The following is a 14,378-nucleotide window of genomic DNA, read 5'->3' on the forward strand; positions in this document are numbered from 1 at the left end:
AGTGTGACCAACCTTAGATAAAGGGGAGGGGTGATTCGGGTCCAGCCTAGAAAAGAATGGATTAAAATTTCATCACACTACTCAGAATAATGCACAAATTAAACTTGGAATACATCGTTTCTATTTAATGTTTTTGACTGAAATTTCAGAAAGTGAGACCATAGACAAAAGGATGCTTGCAGTACAAATGTCATATGTGTGACTCGGGCAGGGTACTTATCATCTCGGAGGGATGTGGCAAGGTAGTGAGAGTGACATCTGCCTGGCGCATGGCAAGGACTTGTAAGTGCCCTTTGCTAGTGCTGCTGCTACCTAAGGGATGGGGTGACTTCTACTTGTCAAAAAATCTGAAACTGTGGGTTCATTTCAGTTTCCCATCATCCTGCTATGGGAACTTAACTGAGTCGTGGGCTTCATTTTAGCATCCTCGTTCATGAAAATACAAATTTAGACTAGATCGTTACAGGTATGACTGCTTTCCACAAGTTTGGCTAACATAGTTGTCAGTGTTTCTTGGTTAAGAGTATTAAAAGTCTTATAGATAAGAGAATAAGGTATCTGGTTATAAAAATGAATCATTGCCACCATTAAGCCCATTATGTACAGACAGCAGTTGGGAGACAACAACTCCCACAGTAAGGTCAGTCTCTGTGGGAAAGAGTGTTTGTTTACTCCTTGGTGTAACATCTCTAAACACAAGGCAGACACCAAGCAAACACTGTTGTTAAGTGAACATCCTCAAGGAGTTGCCAGACTAATGGGAGAACAGATGCAGAGGCCACTGCACAGCTGCCCTGAGGAGGACAAGTACTGGGTATTGAAACCCTTCCTGCTGGAGTTCAGATGTTTGCATTTTCTGTTTTTCCTGTCTTCAGCTCTGTTAGAACAAGGCAATAAGCTGCGGAATGCCATGTTGATTTCTGCAATGAACTCCAACCCAGATACTAGTATGCTGCTTGACAAAGTCCCTCCTCCTATGACAGAAGCTGTTCCCAGATCGTCAGCACTGTAAGTGAGGGACATGCACAGTCCCTGCAGCGAACTTCCTGAGCTGTTGACTTGCCTCCTTTTCTGTTGTTCTGCATGGAATAATTTCGGAAACCTTCAGCAAATAATTCTTAGTGTGCCTGGCCTACAGTAGAAGGCTAACCTAACTTCAGAATCTGACACCTAGCTCTGATGTGTGCTAAATATATGAATGGATAAATTCTTCACACTCTAACTAGAATGCCTGTGTATAAAATGAAGATTTCCCCCCTCCCTTCGTAAATGAAATAGGATTCTGATGTTGGGAAGAACGTTCCAAACTGTAATGTTTTATATACACTTAAGGCAGGGAAGTCTAAAAATGCTAAATTTTCTAAGTCAGACTAGTGCCTTCTACTCTTTCTTAGCTTGGTTAGGATTTAAATTTTTCCTGTTAGCCATTTGTGACAGTATTTTCCCACACCTTGGTACCAGGAACTCATCTGAGAATCACTTGAAAGGCCACAGTGCAGACCACCTTCTCCCCTTGGCTGACGCCGGAGCTATACAGCTGCTGCTGGGCAGGTAAGTGTCCTTTCTAGCTTCTTTCATTAAAGCTTCTTCCTGGTCATTGAGTACATTGTTAGCAATACTTCCTTGGCCTCGCGCCTTTCTGGGTCCTTAAACTAGGACTATTTACCAATTAAACAAAAAGCCAGTGGGTAGCCTTTTCTTTGGGCTAAGCCAGTGGATAGCCTGGTTTTTGGGCTTTCTTTACAAAATGGCTCCCAATCCAGCTTTCTGTTCTTGTCTCCCCGCTCTTCTCATTCATATTAATGTGGTGTGATGGATTTTAATTAGAGTCAAGTTGAAATGTGATGTTTGTTACTTAGCATTGAGGCCGTAGGCAGTTATCTCAGCTACAGAAGCACCAAAAGAACTTGAAAACTTTGTAAAACTGCAGTGAGGATAAGAAATGATGTAATGTAAAGGAGTTAGCACGGTGCTAGCACATAGCAGTTTGACTATTGGTAGCTACGGTTGTGAATATTATTAGCATGTGCACTGAAACCAGACTCACTTGTATTGTCAGTTGAATAACTACTATAAACATTACTGTCTTGGAGAGATGAAAAGCAATGTGTTATACATATAGTAGAAACATGTGTTTAAGAATGTACACTTGCAGCCGGGCGTGGTGGCGCACGCCTTTAATCCCAGCACTCAGGAGGCAGAGGCAGGCGGATTTCTGAGTTCGAGGCCAGCCTGGTCTACAAAGNGCCTTTAATCCCAGCACTCAGGAGGCAGAGGCAGGCGGATTTCTGAGTTCGAGGCCAGCCTGGTCTACAAAGTGAGTGCCAGGACAGCCAGGGCTAGACAGACAAACCCTGTCTCGAAAAAAACCAAAAAAAAAAAAAAAAAAGAATGTACACTTGCCGCTGGGCGTTGGTGGCGCACACCTTTAATCCCAGCACTTGGGAAGCAGAGGCAAGCAGATTTCTGAGTTCGAGGCCAGCCTAGTCTAAAGAGTGAGTTCCAGGACAGCCAAGACTACACAGAGAAACCCTGTCTTGAAAAAAACCAAAAAACAACAAAAAAAAAAGAATACACATTTGCCAAGACCTGATGGTGCATTGCACACCTTTAATTCCAGCACTCAGGAGGCAGAGGCAGGCAGATCTCTGAATTCAAGGCCAGCCTGATCTATAAAAGTGAGTTCTAGGACAGCCAGGGCTACACAGAGAAACCCTGTTGGGAGAGGGAATACACACTTTTGGTTTGGGGTGCTTGTTTGTTTGGTTTTTGGTGTTTTGAGACAGGGTTTCTCTGTATAATCCTGGCTGTCCAGAAGAGGGCCGTGAGTAAAGCCCAGCCCCTGTGACTACTCTCCTGTGTGTCATAATGACAAATCTAAGTCCCCTTGGCTGTAAGGCAGCAATTGCAAGATGCCTCGGATCTGAGCCTGAAATTCTGTAACCCCAACTTGCCTGTGGGACATTGAAATGCAGTCATTCAGTAAACACTGGGACAGCAGAGCTGATGTTCAGGAAAGGATGGAAAGAGAGTATCTGTTAGCTCCACAGCAGTAACTGAAAGCTGGGGCAGTGCAAGGTCACCCAGGAAGTGCACAGCAGAGGAACGATAAGAACAGCCATACTCCACGTCCATTCACTGTTAAACCACAGTATGATAGTGGTCAAAGAGTAAAAGAGGCCGGAAATCAAAGAACTGGAAAGGAGATGAGAGCAGTGAAAGTGTCAGTAAATCTGAGTGAGGTTAGAAGGCAGAGGACGAGGGTAATTGACCAGCCATGCTGATGAGACGGAGCTGTCTCCTGCAGTCTCCGCAGCAACTACCATGACGTGTTGTCTGAATTCACAGAGTAATCTCTTGGTAATGTTGACTATTGTCATAGTTCTGCCGCTTCCCCCAAGAAGTAGGAGGGCATTCCCTGCTGCTGAAGACTCGATAGACGATAGACATGATCTGTAGAGGCCCTGGATTCATGGTGTCAAGCCCAGCTGAGGGTAGATAGAGGTGAGCAGCTCACTGAAGGAAAGGAAACGGAGATAAAATACACCCTTGGGATAAAGACCCATCCCTCTAGCCTCAAGCCCCCTTTTTCTAAGCACACTGACAATCACGTTACCCCTCAGGCAGGTCTGGTCAAGACAAGGAGGTTAAGATCCACAGACTAAAATTTACTTAACAAGATGATCCAGCTCTGCCCAGTTCTAATTAAGCCACCAGTTACCAAGGTCCTCCTGACTGCTGGCCTGTGTATTGAGCTTCGTCAGCATGCAGGGCCTGGATTTGAAGACATGAGGATGCCTCCAACATCTACACAAAAAATGAGAGTCAGGAGGATATTTACAAGAGAAAAAGGAGGAGAAAAAAAATCCCAAAAAACTTAACAAAAAGAATGAAATTAGAAAATATCAAGTAAAGTTTAAAATTGGGAACATTTTCAAAAGAGTCAATATCTAGATAATTGAAATTCCAGAAATATATGTTAGGAAAAATAAAGGGATCATGGCTGAGAGTGGGCCACAATTGTCTTATTAAGAAACACAGGCAAAATTCAATACTATAATAAATCGTAAACAGATAAGTTAATTCAAAAAATAATTGCAAAACTGAAAAATATGGAGGACTACATACTGAATAGTAGAGATCTTTACATTTGTGTGCAGAATAGATGGCATAGCAAACAGCTATGGTGGACAGCATAGACCCTCACTCCTTAATGAAGATGGGCTGGAGAAATGGCTAAGCAGTCAAAAGCACTTGCTACCGTTGTAACCTGGGTTGCTTCCAGCACCCACATGGTAGGTCACAGCCCACCTTAACGCAGGTTCCAGAAGATAAGATTCCCTCTTCTGACCTCCATAGACATGTACTACATCAAACACAAACCTGCAGTCAAACACTTACACATTATTTAACTTAAAAAGCCATTATAGGCCGGGTGTGGTGGGGCACGCCTTTAATCCCAGCACTCAGGAGGCAGAGGCAGGCAGATTTCTGAGTTCGAGGCCAGCCTGGTCTACAAAGTGAGTTCCAGGACAGCCAGGGTTATACAGAGAAACCCTGTCTCGAAAAACTAAAAAAAAAAAAAAAAAAGCCATTATATAGGAAAATACCAAGAATCCTTTTTAAAAAGAGCAGTTGTAAAGTTCAAAGCTAGCAAGACAGCTCAGCAGATAAAGGCTCTTCCCCAGCCTGACAGACTGAGTTCTCTCCTTGGAGCCCACGTGGTAGGAGAGTATCCACTCCTACAGGTTGTCTGCAGCTGCATGTACATGCTCTCACACACACACACAGAGGTCTCTAAAGATTAAAATTAACAAGGTTTTGAAGTAATATAGAAACATTGTCTTATTTGAAGGTGATGATTGTGCAGATTTCTTTAGACATGAAAGAAAAACAGTGGTGGCTTAAAAGGGAAGCTGAGGGATGGTAAGTACTAAGTTGGGTCAGCACACAGGATTTAATATTACTGCTTTAGTCATAAATGTTCATTAGATTATTAAGTTCAATATTAAGCTACTGTAAGAGAAAGAAAAATAAAATAAAGTATTCATTAAAATGTTGAATTTATAGTTATTTATATACTTACCTCCTTAGTTTATAAACTCCTTGTAAATGTTTTATTCATTTTTCTATCCAATATAAAACTAACCATGTCATAATAATTCCGAAGTACATGTGTTCACTTAATTGAAGAAGGTGTTTTTGTAAATTAGCCATTTTTTTTTTTACAAAAACATCTGCTTTACAAAATGATAGGTGCCATTTTTTTCCTGCCTGTCAGAGCACAGACAGCACAGGAGCCCAGCTGGACCTAGGTTAACCATCTCTATGGCAACCAGACACACAATGGCCAACAGCCACTTGCTGCATGAGAGCACAGTGCGAGTCAGTAGTGGGGTTTGAGTACTAGTTGACGTCATCCTAAGAGAGAGGAAATAGAGTTGGAAAATGTCACCCAGTAGTCAGTTTAGAGTGCATTCCTAGCATACGTTCTTTCACATTTAGAATGTTAGGAAGCTTTGCCAGAGACAGAGAGACAGGAGCTCTGCTGCTGAACCTTCTGTTAAGTCCTTGACTTTGTTTTTCCTGTCTCCAGTGCTGAATTATCCCAAGGTCATTTCTGGAATGGATTAGGCTCTCCTCCAGATTCTCCGTCTCCTGGGAGTGATGAGTATTGCAGCAGTGACCTGAATGATCCTCAGTATGACCAGAGTCTGCTGGAGAACTTGTTTTACACAGTGCCTGTAAGTCATTGAATCTGAAGCTCTACAAGTGGAGAACACAGCACTCAGTAGCCAGGCCTTACACTTGCAGGAAGCTATCATTTTACATATAACGTATTTAGTAATAATTATAACTGAGGAAGAAAGTATTATTGTTTTATGATAAAGAGACGGGCCTAGAAGGCACAAGTCTTTTGTTCCAAGGATATGTAGCAAGTGTCAGAGCCAGAATCAGATTCAGAGTCCCCTGCATCCAGAGCCTGTGTTCCAGTATATCCCAGGCTTCCTCAGAGCACTTCTAAGAAACAGCTAGTACAGGCATGCCTTGGAGCCCACTTGGTATCTATACAGAAGAGTCCAGAACATCTCTACTCACGGGTGACAAAACCCTCTCTGTTGACTTGTAAGATAGGGAATTCTTTTCAGGCAGTTTTGCTTTATTCCAACCTTTTTGGTTTTGTTTTTGTTTTTTTGTCAAGCCTAATGATCTGTTGCTGGTTTAGCATCTTCTAGACACTGTACATAAGAAGCCTAGTCACTTTCCACACGTAGTCTGTCCTGAAGGTTGCTGTCATGTTCCTCATATAAGTCCAGTTTTTGTTACTATAACAGAATACCTGAGGTAGGCTAACTTTATAAAAAGAGAGGTTTGTGTAGCTCAGTGTAAACTCTGGTAAGGACCACAGTGGCTGCACATCTCATGGTATATATGAGAGAGGGTTCACATCACCAAACAGGACGCCATCACGGCAGGACCAGGTTCTACCATTATCCCTTCTAAAGACTTGTCCTAACAGAAGTAAGCATCTCTTCTTCCCTGACGTCTCACTGGTCACTGAGGGCCAGGCTTTCTCTATAAAAGCTTTTTGGGATGCACTCTAACTGTATCCAGACCACCACACTTCTGAGTTTCCTTTTTTTGTATGTCAGGGGCAAAAACATGTAGTAAAAACAAGGTAGTTTATTCTGGATTGATAGTAAATCAGGGAGGGCTGCCAGAATTGGGACAAAGTGGGGTAGGGGGGCTAGGCATTTATGATTAACTGATATTGTCAGGCAGAGCATAAGCAGGCACAAAAGGTTTAACAGACTTGAGAGATTTGAAAGGCAGAGAAATGGCTGTCTTAGTTTGCTTTCTGTTGATGTGGTAACACTGTGACCAAAAGCAATTGGAGAAGAAAAGATTTATTTCAGCTTACAGCTTAAATCTTCTATCAGTGAGGAAGGGCAGGGCAGGAACTCAAGGAGAGAGTAGAGGATCACCAGTTCCTGACGTGTTTCTCAGGCTCACTTAGCCTACCTGCCAGGAACCTCCGTCCTGGAGAGGGTAGTGGTGAGGGGGAGACAGTAGGACTCTGGTGTGGCTTTAAAGTCTGAGGGTCTCTGGACATTCTAGCTCTCTAACTGTACTGAAATGCTGAAGATAACTTCTAGAAAATCCTAAAAACTTTCTTGCTCTTTCTGAGGGTAAAAGGCTATGGCTTGGGCAATTAACACCTGCACCCTAACAGCAGAGAATTAAGTAATGTGGCCTTTGTTCTATCTCAGCAGGAGATAGCCGGCTCTAACTTTCAGTCCAAAGTCACAGGACACTTCCAGCCATGATTGTAGCGTTTATTACCAAGTTGTAAAAGGTTTTCTATGAAAGCTATCTAAGGGAAAAAGTGAAAAGATCCTAAATGGGGCAAGGAAAAATTCTTTTTCTCATCTCTTTGTCCTCAGTACTTATACATTTTTCAGAATATATGATCACATGTTAAAAAGTTCATCACAAGTTCACACAAAAAATCAAATCATAAATTGAAATAGAAGTTTACAACAGAGAATGTTTACATGCATATCCATTAGGAGTGATTTTCTAGCTAAACATCCATCACCTGTCACAGCTCCACAGGTTCACAGAAGGTTGAAAGCCATAACTAAGTTATTAGTGAAGTTCTGTATAGATAAACCCAGTCAATATTTTAACTTCTGTCCTAGCACCTATAGTAAATTGTTAGTTCCCTTTTTATGACCTTTGGTTAATTGTTTTACAACCTCTTGGAATGTGCTCTGAGTAGGAGAAAGTCTGGTTACTATCTAAGAGCAATTAACTGGTGACACGTGGGAGACTGATAGAGCTCTCATTGCAGTTTTGAATATCAAAAAAGGACCTAGTAGCAGTCCCACTATGAAAGAGCTTATATAATTTTAGGAATTCTTATAGGATCATCATTAAGATTTAAGAAGTCATCTATTTGTCTATATAGCATCACCACAAGACAGTACATCTTCGTAGATCTGCAGAGGTCTGCTCAAAAGAGGTGGGCTAGGAACCTAGTGATAACCTTGTTACATATGTTTAATAATAACAGGAAAAGCATATTAATAGCAGGAATCTTTCCTAAAATGAATTCCCCTGTGCCTCACCTATCAGAGCAAATCTGTCGCAGATTATATTATAATCCGAAGCAGTCCATCTCACGAAGATCACCTGCTAGTTATTAGCTTGTCCTATTATGGCTCCTGACACCTACCTTTTTATACAACCTAGTACCACCTGTCAGGGACAGACTGGGCCTTTTCACTTCAATCACTAATCAAGAAAATGCCCTATAGGCTTGTCTGTAGGCCAGTCACAAAAATCTAACCAGCACAAGGGTATAGAAGAAAGTTGTATAGAGAAAAGGGATGTTGTGCGTATCCTTTTTTTCCTGCGTAGTGCTGGTGATTGAACTCAGGGCTTTGTGTGTGTTGGGCAAGTGCTCTAGCATTTGGCTATATTCCCAGTCCACATAAAACTGGGAATTAATGCACTACAAGGAATCCAGTTAACTAAATGACAGTTGCAAGAGAATAGAGAATGTAGCACTGGCCTAATGCAGTAATGAGGTGCTAGTGTGGAGACACCAGCGAGTCCATGTAAAAGTGGGACATGAGGTCAGGCAGGGAAGTTAATTAATTATGAACTGTACCAAATGTTCTTAATTCACTTTTACTTCAATTTAATTCTTTTACTAGACCATGAGATAGTACTTTCACTTTTACATACCATGAAAAACAGCTTAGAGAAATTATATACAAGGAAGCTAGCCTGTGGTGATGTACACCTGCAATCCAAGTACTTGGGAGTCTGAGGCAGGATCCAGGGTTTGGGCCTGCCCTGGTTACAGAGCAAATGCAGAGCTGCATAATCAGACTCAGCTTCAAAACATAAAAACATTTGCTGGGCAGTGGTGGTGCACGACTTTAATCCCAGGCTTTGGGAGGCAGAAGCAGGTGAAATCTCTGAGTTTGAGGCCAGCTTGCTACACACAGAAAACCAATCTATAAAAAAATAAGAAATAAATAAATAAATAAATAAATAAATAAATACCTTATAAGCTGTTAAATAGCAGAACTGGAATCCTTACCTAGACATTACTGAAGTCACCTGAAGTCTTACTGTCCCCTACTCTAAGCTTTAAACCTGGCTTTAGAACCCTGCCCCAACTTCCCTGCCTGACCTCATGTCCCACTTTTACATGGACTCGCTGGTATCTCCACAGTAGCGTCTCATCCCATTCCTCAGACATCCCGGCTCTTCTTTGCGTCCCTGCTTTCTCCTTCTGATCCTTCTGCTGTGAATGTGGAAATTCTTCTTACCCATACAACAAAGAGAACCAGTAAATGAATGTTGGAAGAACACTTAAGTAATCCCCCCATGCTATGTGAGCAAAGTAACTTCAGAAAGTATTTGTTGATGGAGACATTGAGCCAGTTGTTTGGGGGTCTGGGAATCGTCGCACAAACCACTCAGACACCAATCTCAGTCAAATAGGGATAGTTTATTGAAAGCCACATTCCAAACCTGATGTATAAGGACATGGTTCAGGCTCAGGAGCTGAACTTTGACCCCAAGTTAAGGTTCTATAGGATTTTTAAGCCCAAAATCCACAGACATCTGTGCCAAGTTATTCCACCAATCAAGCTTTAGGGATGGGAGATTTCCGTTAGGAACATGTCTTTGTTGTACACTTATCCTGCTCCCATTTGTTGGGATATTCAACTGTGTCGGGGGCTTGGCTTGTCTAATATCCATGTCCTAACTTGCCTACCGGGATGGGACTTGTCAGACATTCATAGCTTCACTTACCAACCAGGGTATCAGTTACCCGGGCACATCTCTCTTTCTGCCAAGTAGGACGTCCGTTTCCAGGGAGGTCTTGGGAACTTAAACTTTACTGGACCACTACTCAAAATGGAAGTCATATTCCAAATAGTTGCAGGTGTCTTTCTTGTGTGGGGTCCATCCCAGAGGCGACTTATAAAAGAAAATACCATAAAGCTACACATGTGAAGGAAGTGCTGCTGCGGGGTTGGTTTGGATCCAAGCTTATTGTGGGTAACTAGACAAAGCAGCTCTACTGACTTCTATCATGATTGGTTTCCAAGGCACAGAATCAATCTTGGCATTAGAAAGTTTCCTAGTAACAGCAGAAACATATGAGGAAGCATTCTTATGATGGTGGGCTAGCCAGGTAACAGCTACCTACCTAGGTCTAAACAACTTGGTCATGAGGCATCCGGAAGACCAAGAAGTTAGCATGTTCATGTTCTGCTCCAAAGGCCATGTTTGACATTTTAATATTGAGTAATAGTAATAATAGTCACAGCTTAGAAATTCAGCATTATCATGTGTGGTTTTGGTTCCTGATATTCCAAGCTTAACAACCCAATTTATATTTGCCCTAATTAATTTTAAACAATGAACCTACTGAGATTTTGATTGTCTCATCTGTAACCATTTTTATTGTTTGTTTTGTTTTGTCTGAGTCAGGGTCCTATTATGTAGCTTTGGCTGGCCTGGAACTCACTATACAGCCTGGCCTCGAACTCATAGAGATCCACCTGCCTCTACCTCTTAATTGCTGAGATTAAAAGCATATATCACCATGCCAGGCATCTGTGCCCATTTGTAAAAGATGTTATTAAAGGAAAACTAATGAGCAAAAATCTTTCTACTCTGGTCTTTGAGTTAATTTGTCATCCTGATTATGGGTCAACAGGTAATGCCCCGAGAAGTTCTAAAAGGTGGAAGCTAGATAAGACAGGCTTGAGCAGCCGGGCTTTCCCGATCACACTGTGTTAGCATACTGAGTGAAGCCCTTTTTCATTTGAAGCCAAATAATCATCATGCCTCCTGTTTATTTTGCATTTTGTGATACAAGAGGCTAATTGTTAGTCAATTACAGAGGGTGCCTTTAATCAAAACAAAAATAAAGGGAATTTTTCAACTGATTTCTCTCATGAAGGCAGTTTGTGAACTATCATTAATCTTAAGCACAATTAAAATGAGAATAAATGACTTACAGAATGGATAGTAAGAGGAAAAATAGTCTTGCACCCAGCTCAATGACACTGTGACATCTGTTCTGTCTCAGTTCTACTGTGATAGAAAACCAGACTTCAAAACTCCTGGAGATAAAAATGTGGATTGCCCCTTGTAGCTGGCAACCACAAACAAGCTACCTGGCTTTTTCCAATTGTAAAGGCAAGATAAGGCACCTGCAGGAACATGCTGGATACTTAGCTGCATGTGCAGCACCTAGCGCAGTGCAGAACACAGCGGACAGTCAGTGCAGTGGTCTCCCTGAGAACTTTCATGTCTTCCCTTGCTTACTCTGAGTGGACCAAGTGCAGATTACTTTTGTGTGACCAGGAACAATATGGAGCATGCCCCTGCTGTTAGTTATCTCTGTGGTAGACTGGTGTTTATGAAAAGAAATGCTGCTTGCTTTTGGAGAGACCACTGTAACTCCTTCCCTGAAACAAGTGTCTTTCCACACCATGCTTTCTGTTTATCTTCCCCTAGAAATCTGATGTCGGCACCAGTGAGCTCCCCAGTGAAGATGATGGAGTGGAACCTTCTAGAACAATGAACCAGTCCAAAGCCTCTGGCAGATCTAAGGTTGTAGAGTCAAATGAGCAGAAGCAGAAGAGGGCAGCTGTCAAGAAAAGCAGGTGAGCTGTACATATTGGTGCAAGGTAGAACATCCTCGAGGAAAATGGCCGTGATTTGGCCAACACTGCCCAAGTGATTTGTTATAGCAACTCATTAAAGAATTTTAGTCCTTTAAAAGGTAATGCATAGCTCAGCAGGCAGAGGTAGGTAGATAAAAGATCTCTGTGAATTCAAGGCCAACCAGCTATATGCATAGTGAGTTCCAGGACACTCAGGGCTACATAGAGAAACCCTGTCTCAAAAAGTCAAACAAAAACAAAACCAAAAACAAAAATAAACCTGCATGAGAAGATGGATCATGGAGAAAACAGAGTACTGGTTGTGGTGTGTTGACTGTGATGGCTCCTATATGGAAACGTGAAAGGGGACATACAATGGCATGATAACAAGGTTAGGACAGTGGGCAAACTAGAAGGTAGACTTCCCTTCTAAAAAAAAAATCTAATTCTGTATCATTCATTCCTGCACTTGGATGGATTAAAGAATATTTTTAGACACTTTTAGATGAGGACCAGATTCACTTCACAAAAGCTGTTTTCTGACCCAGCGTGGAAGTCAAAGGAGGACCAGGGGTTCCAGACTAGCCTTCATAGTGAGACCTTGTCTCAAAGGAAATCACACAGCTGCTCCTATTTCACTTGGAACAGAAATCATCTATTCCTGTCCTCTTACTTCCTGTGCAACTGGGTTGTTCCAAATCAGGCCTCTAACTCCTGCCTACCTGTCTGTGAACTTGCAGAAATCCAGTTGACCAGCAAGAGCTCTCAAGAACTCCAGGACATACCCCAGCAATGTCACTAAGTGTGGATAGACTGGCTCTTCTGGGTAGAGTACATTCGGTCAGAATCATCATTGAAACCATGGGCGTCCCTCCAGATAGTCCCCATATGACACCAAGCAGGAAGAACTTTGCCGGGAAACCACCAAAGCCAACAGCAGCAAAAAAACGGTATAGCTAAATAAGAAAGCTAAATGTGGCATTCGGGGCTAATGTGGCTGGAAATAGGAAGTCTAACTTATGATTTGTTTTCATGTACATTTTCGATCAATAAAAGTGATTTATTTGAAGTTCCCAAGAATGAGGGTAAATTTTGATTAAAGGAAAGTGGGTTGGAAGCCCTCCTGCAGCCCTTACACTTACAGCAAGAGTGATAAACACCTAAGGTGGTTGTAGCTTAGCGCCTCAGAGCCCAGAGACAGGGTTTATATTGAAAGTGCTGTAGGTCCTCTCAGAACCAAGCTCTGTCCCACATGGCACTTTATGAAAGCTTTGAGGAACAGACATGATCTCTAAGTGACCTCTGAGGCAGTTTGATCCTGAAAATGGGAACTTCAAAGATAGAGGCAGAAAATATATCCACCTTTTGTTTTGTTTGTTTCATTTGTTTCTAGATTGTCTTTTCTTTTTTATGTGTAAGGGTGTTCTCCCTGTATGTGTACCCTGTATGTGTGCCTGGTGCCCAAGGAGATCAGAAGAGGGCATTGGCTCCCCTCGAACTGGCCTTAAAGACAGTTGTGGACCTCAGTGCAAGTGCTGAGAACCTAACCTGGGTCCTCTGCAAAAGCAACAGGTTCTCTTAATCAATTCTTTTCTTCCAGCACTTTCTTTGTGGAGTATCACTTTCCTGTGGGCTTTTCCAAAAGTGGGCTGGGAAAGACAACTTTGGTGACTGAGGTTGTTCGACTTGCCTCCAGTAAAATCACCGATGGAGGTAAGAGGAGTGCCAGAATGACTTGTGTGCACCATTACCCGGCCGACATGATACACTGTGTAGACTAGGCTGACCTCAGACTGCCAGTCATCCTGCCTTGGCTTCCCTAGTGCTGGGATCTTAGGAATGCCACGCTGCCTAGTTGTAGATGTGTTTAATGTCTTAGTTAGAGTCAGTATTGCTATGGTGAAACACTGTGACCAGAAGCAAGTTGAAGAAGAAAGGGTTTATTTGGCTTACACTTCCACATCTTAGTCCCAAAGGAAGTGGGAACAGAAACTCAAGCAGGATAGGAACCTGGAGGCAGGAGCTGTTGCAGAGGACATAGAGGGGTGTTTTCTTGCCTCAGAGGAAAATGCAGAGCTGTTCCCACTTACCTTTGAACAGAAATCATCTATTCCCATCCTCTTACCTCCTGTGCAACTAGATTGTTCCAAATCACACCTCTAACTTCTGCCCACCTGTCTGGGAGTTGCAGAAATCCGTTTGATCAACAAGTGCTTTCAAGAGTTCCAGGACATACAGTTTGACAATCAAGGTGACATAAAACTAACCAACACACTACAAGACACTATAAAAGTCTGTTGGTGTGGTTGGTGTTTTGAGGTTTGGTTTTTGGTTTTTAGAGACAGGGTTTCTCTGTGTAGCCCTGGCTTTCCTAGAAATCACTCTGTAGACCATGCTGGCCTCCAATTCAGAAATCCGCCTGCCTCTTCCTCCCTCATGTGCTGGGACAAAAAGTGTGCACCACACCTCCTGGCTAAGCTTTCTGTTTGTGTGTAATTTTATTTGCTTTTCTTTTGTTGCTTGTACTTCGGATACTTTTTATTTTCTTTTTTTTTTTAATTTTTAATATTTTTTATTGCATATTTTCCTCAATTACATTTCCAATGCTATCCCAAAAGTTCCCCATACCGCCCCCCACTTCCCTACCCACCCATTCCCATTCTTTTGGCCCTG

At 42.3% G+C, this 14,378-nt stretch overlaps 1 protein-coding gene across 4 annotated transcripts in view; it reads left to right on the forward strand.

Moving 5' to 3' along the window:
- The window catches only part of C2cd3 (C2 calcium dependent domain containing 3), a 99,396-nt gene that overhangs the window by 21,818 nt on the left and 63,200 nt on the right, over nucleotides 1-14,378 (forward strand). For all 4 annotated transcript variants that reach the window (XM_021165953.2, XM_029479229.1, XM_021165954.2 and 1 more), the window contains 6 exons: nucleotides 876-1,008; nucleotides 1,462-1,551; nucleotides 5,597-5,744; nucleotides 11,557-11,705; nucleotides 12,446-12,655; nucleotides 13,306-13,418. In XM_021165953.2, coding sequence (XP_021021612.1) covers nucleotides 876-1,008; nucleotides 1,462-1,551; nucleotides 5,597-5,744; nucleotides 11,557-11,705; nucleotides 12,446-12,655; nucleotides 13,306-13,418 — 843 coding nt within the window. The remainder of the gene's footprint in view (nucleotides 1-875; nucleotides 1,009-1,461; nucleotides 1,552-5,596; nucleotides 5,745-11,556; nucleotides 11,706-12,445; nucleotides 12,656-13,305; nucleotides 13,419-14,378) is intronic.

This window comes from Mus caroli, chromosome 7 (genome assembly GCF_900094665.2).
Source record: "Mus caroli chromosome 7, CAROLI_EIJ_v1.1, whole genome shotgun sequence".
NCBI classification, from domain to species: domain Eukaryota; kingdom Metazoa; phylum Chordata; class Mammalia; order Rodentia; family Muridae; genus Mus; species Mus caroli.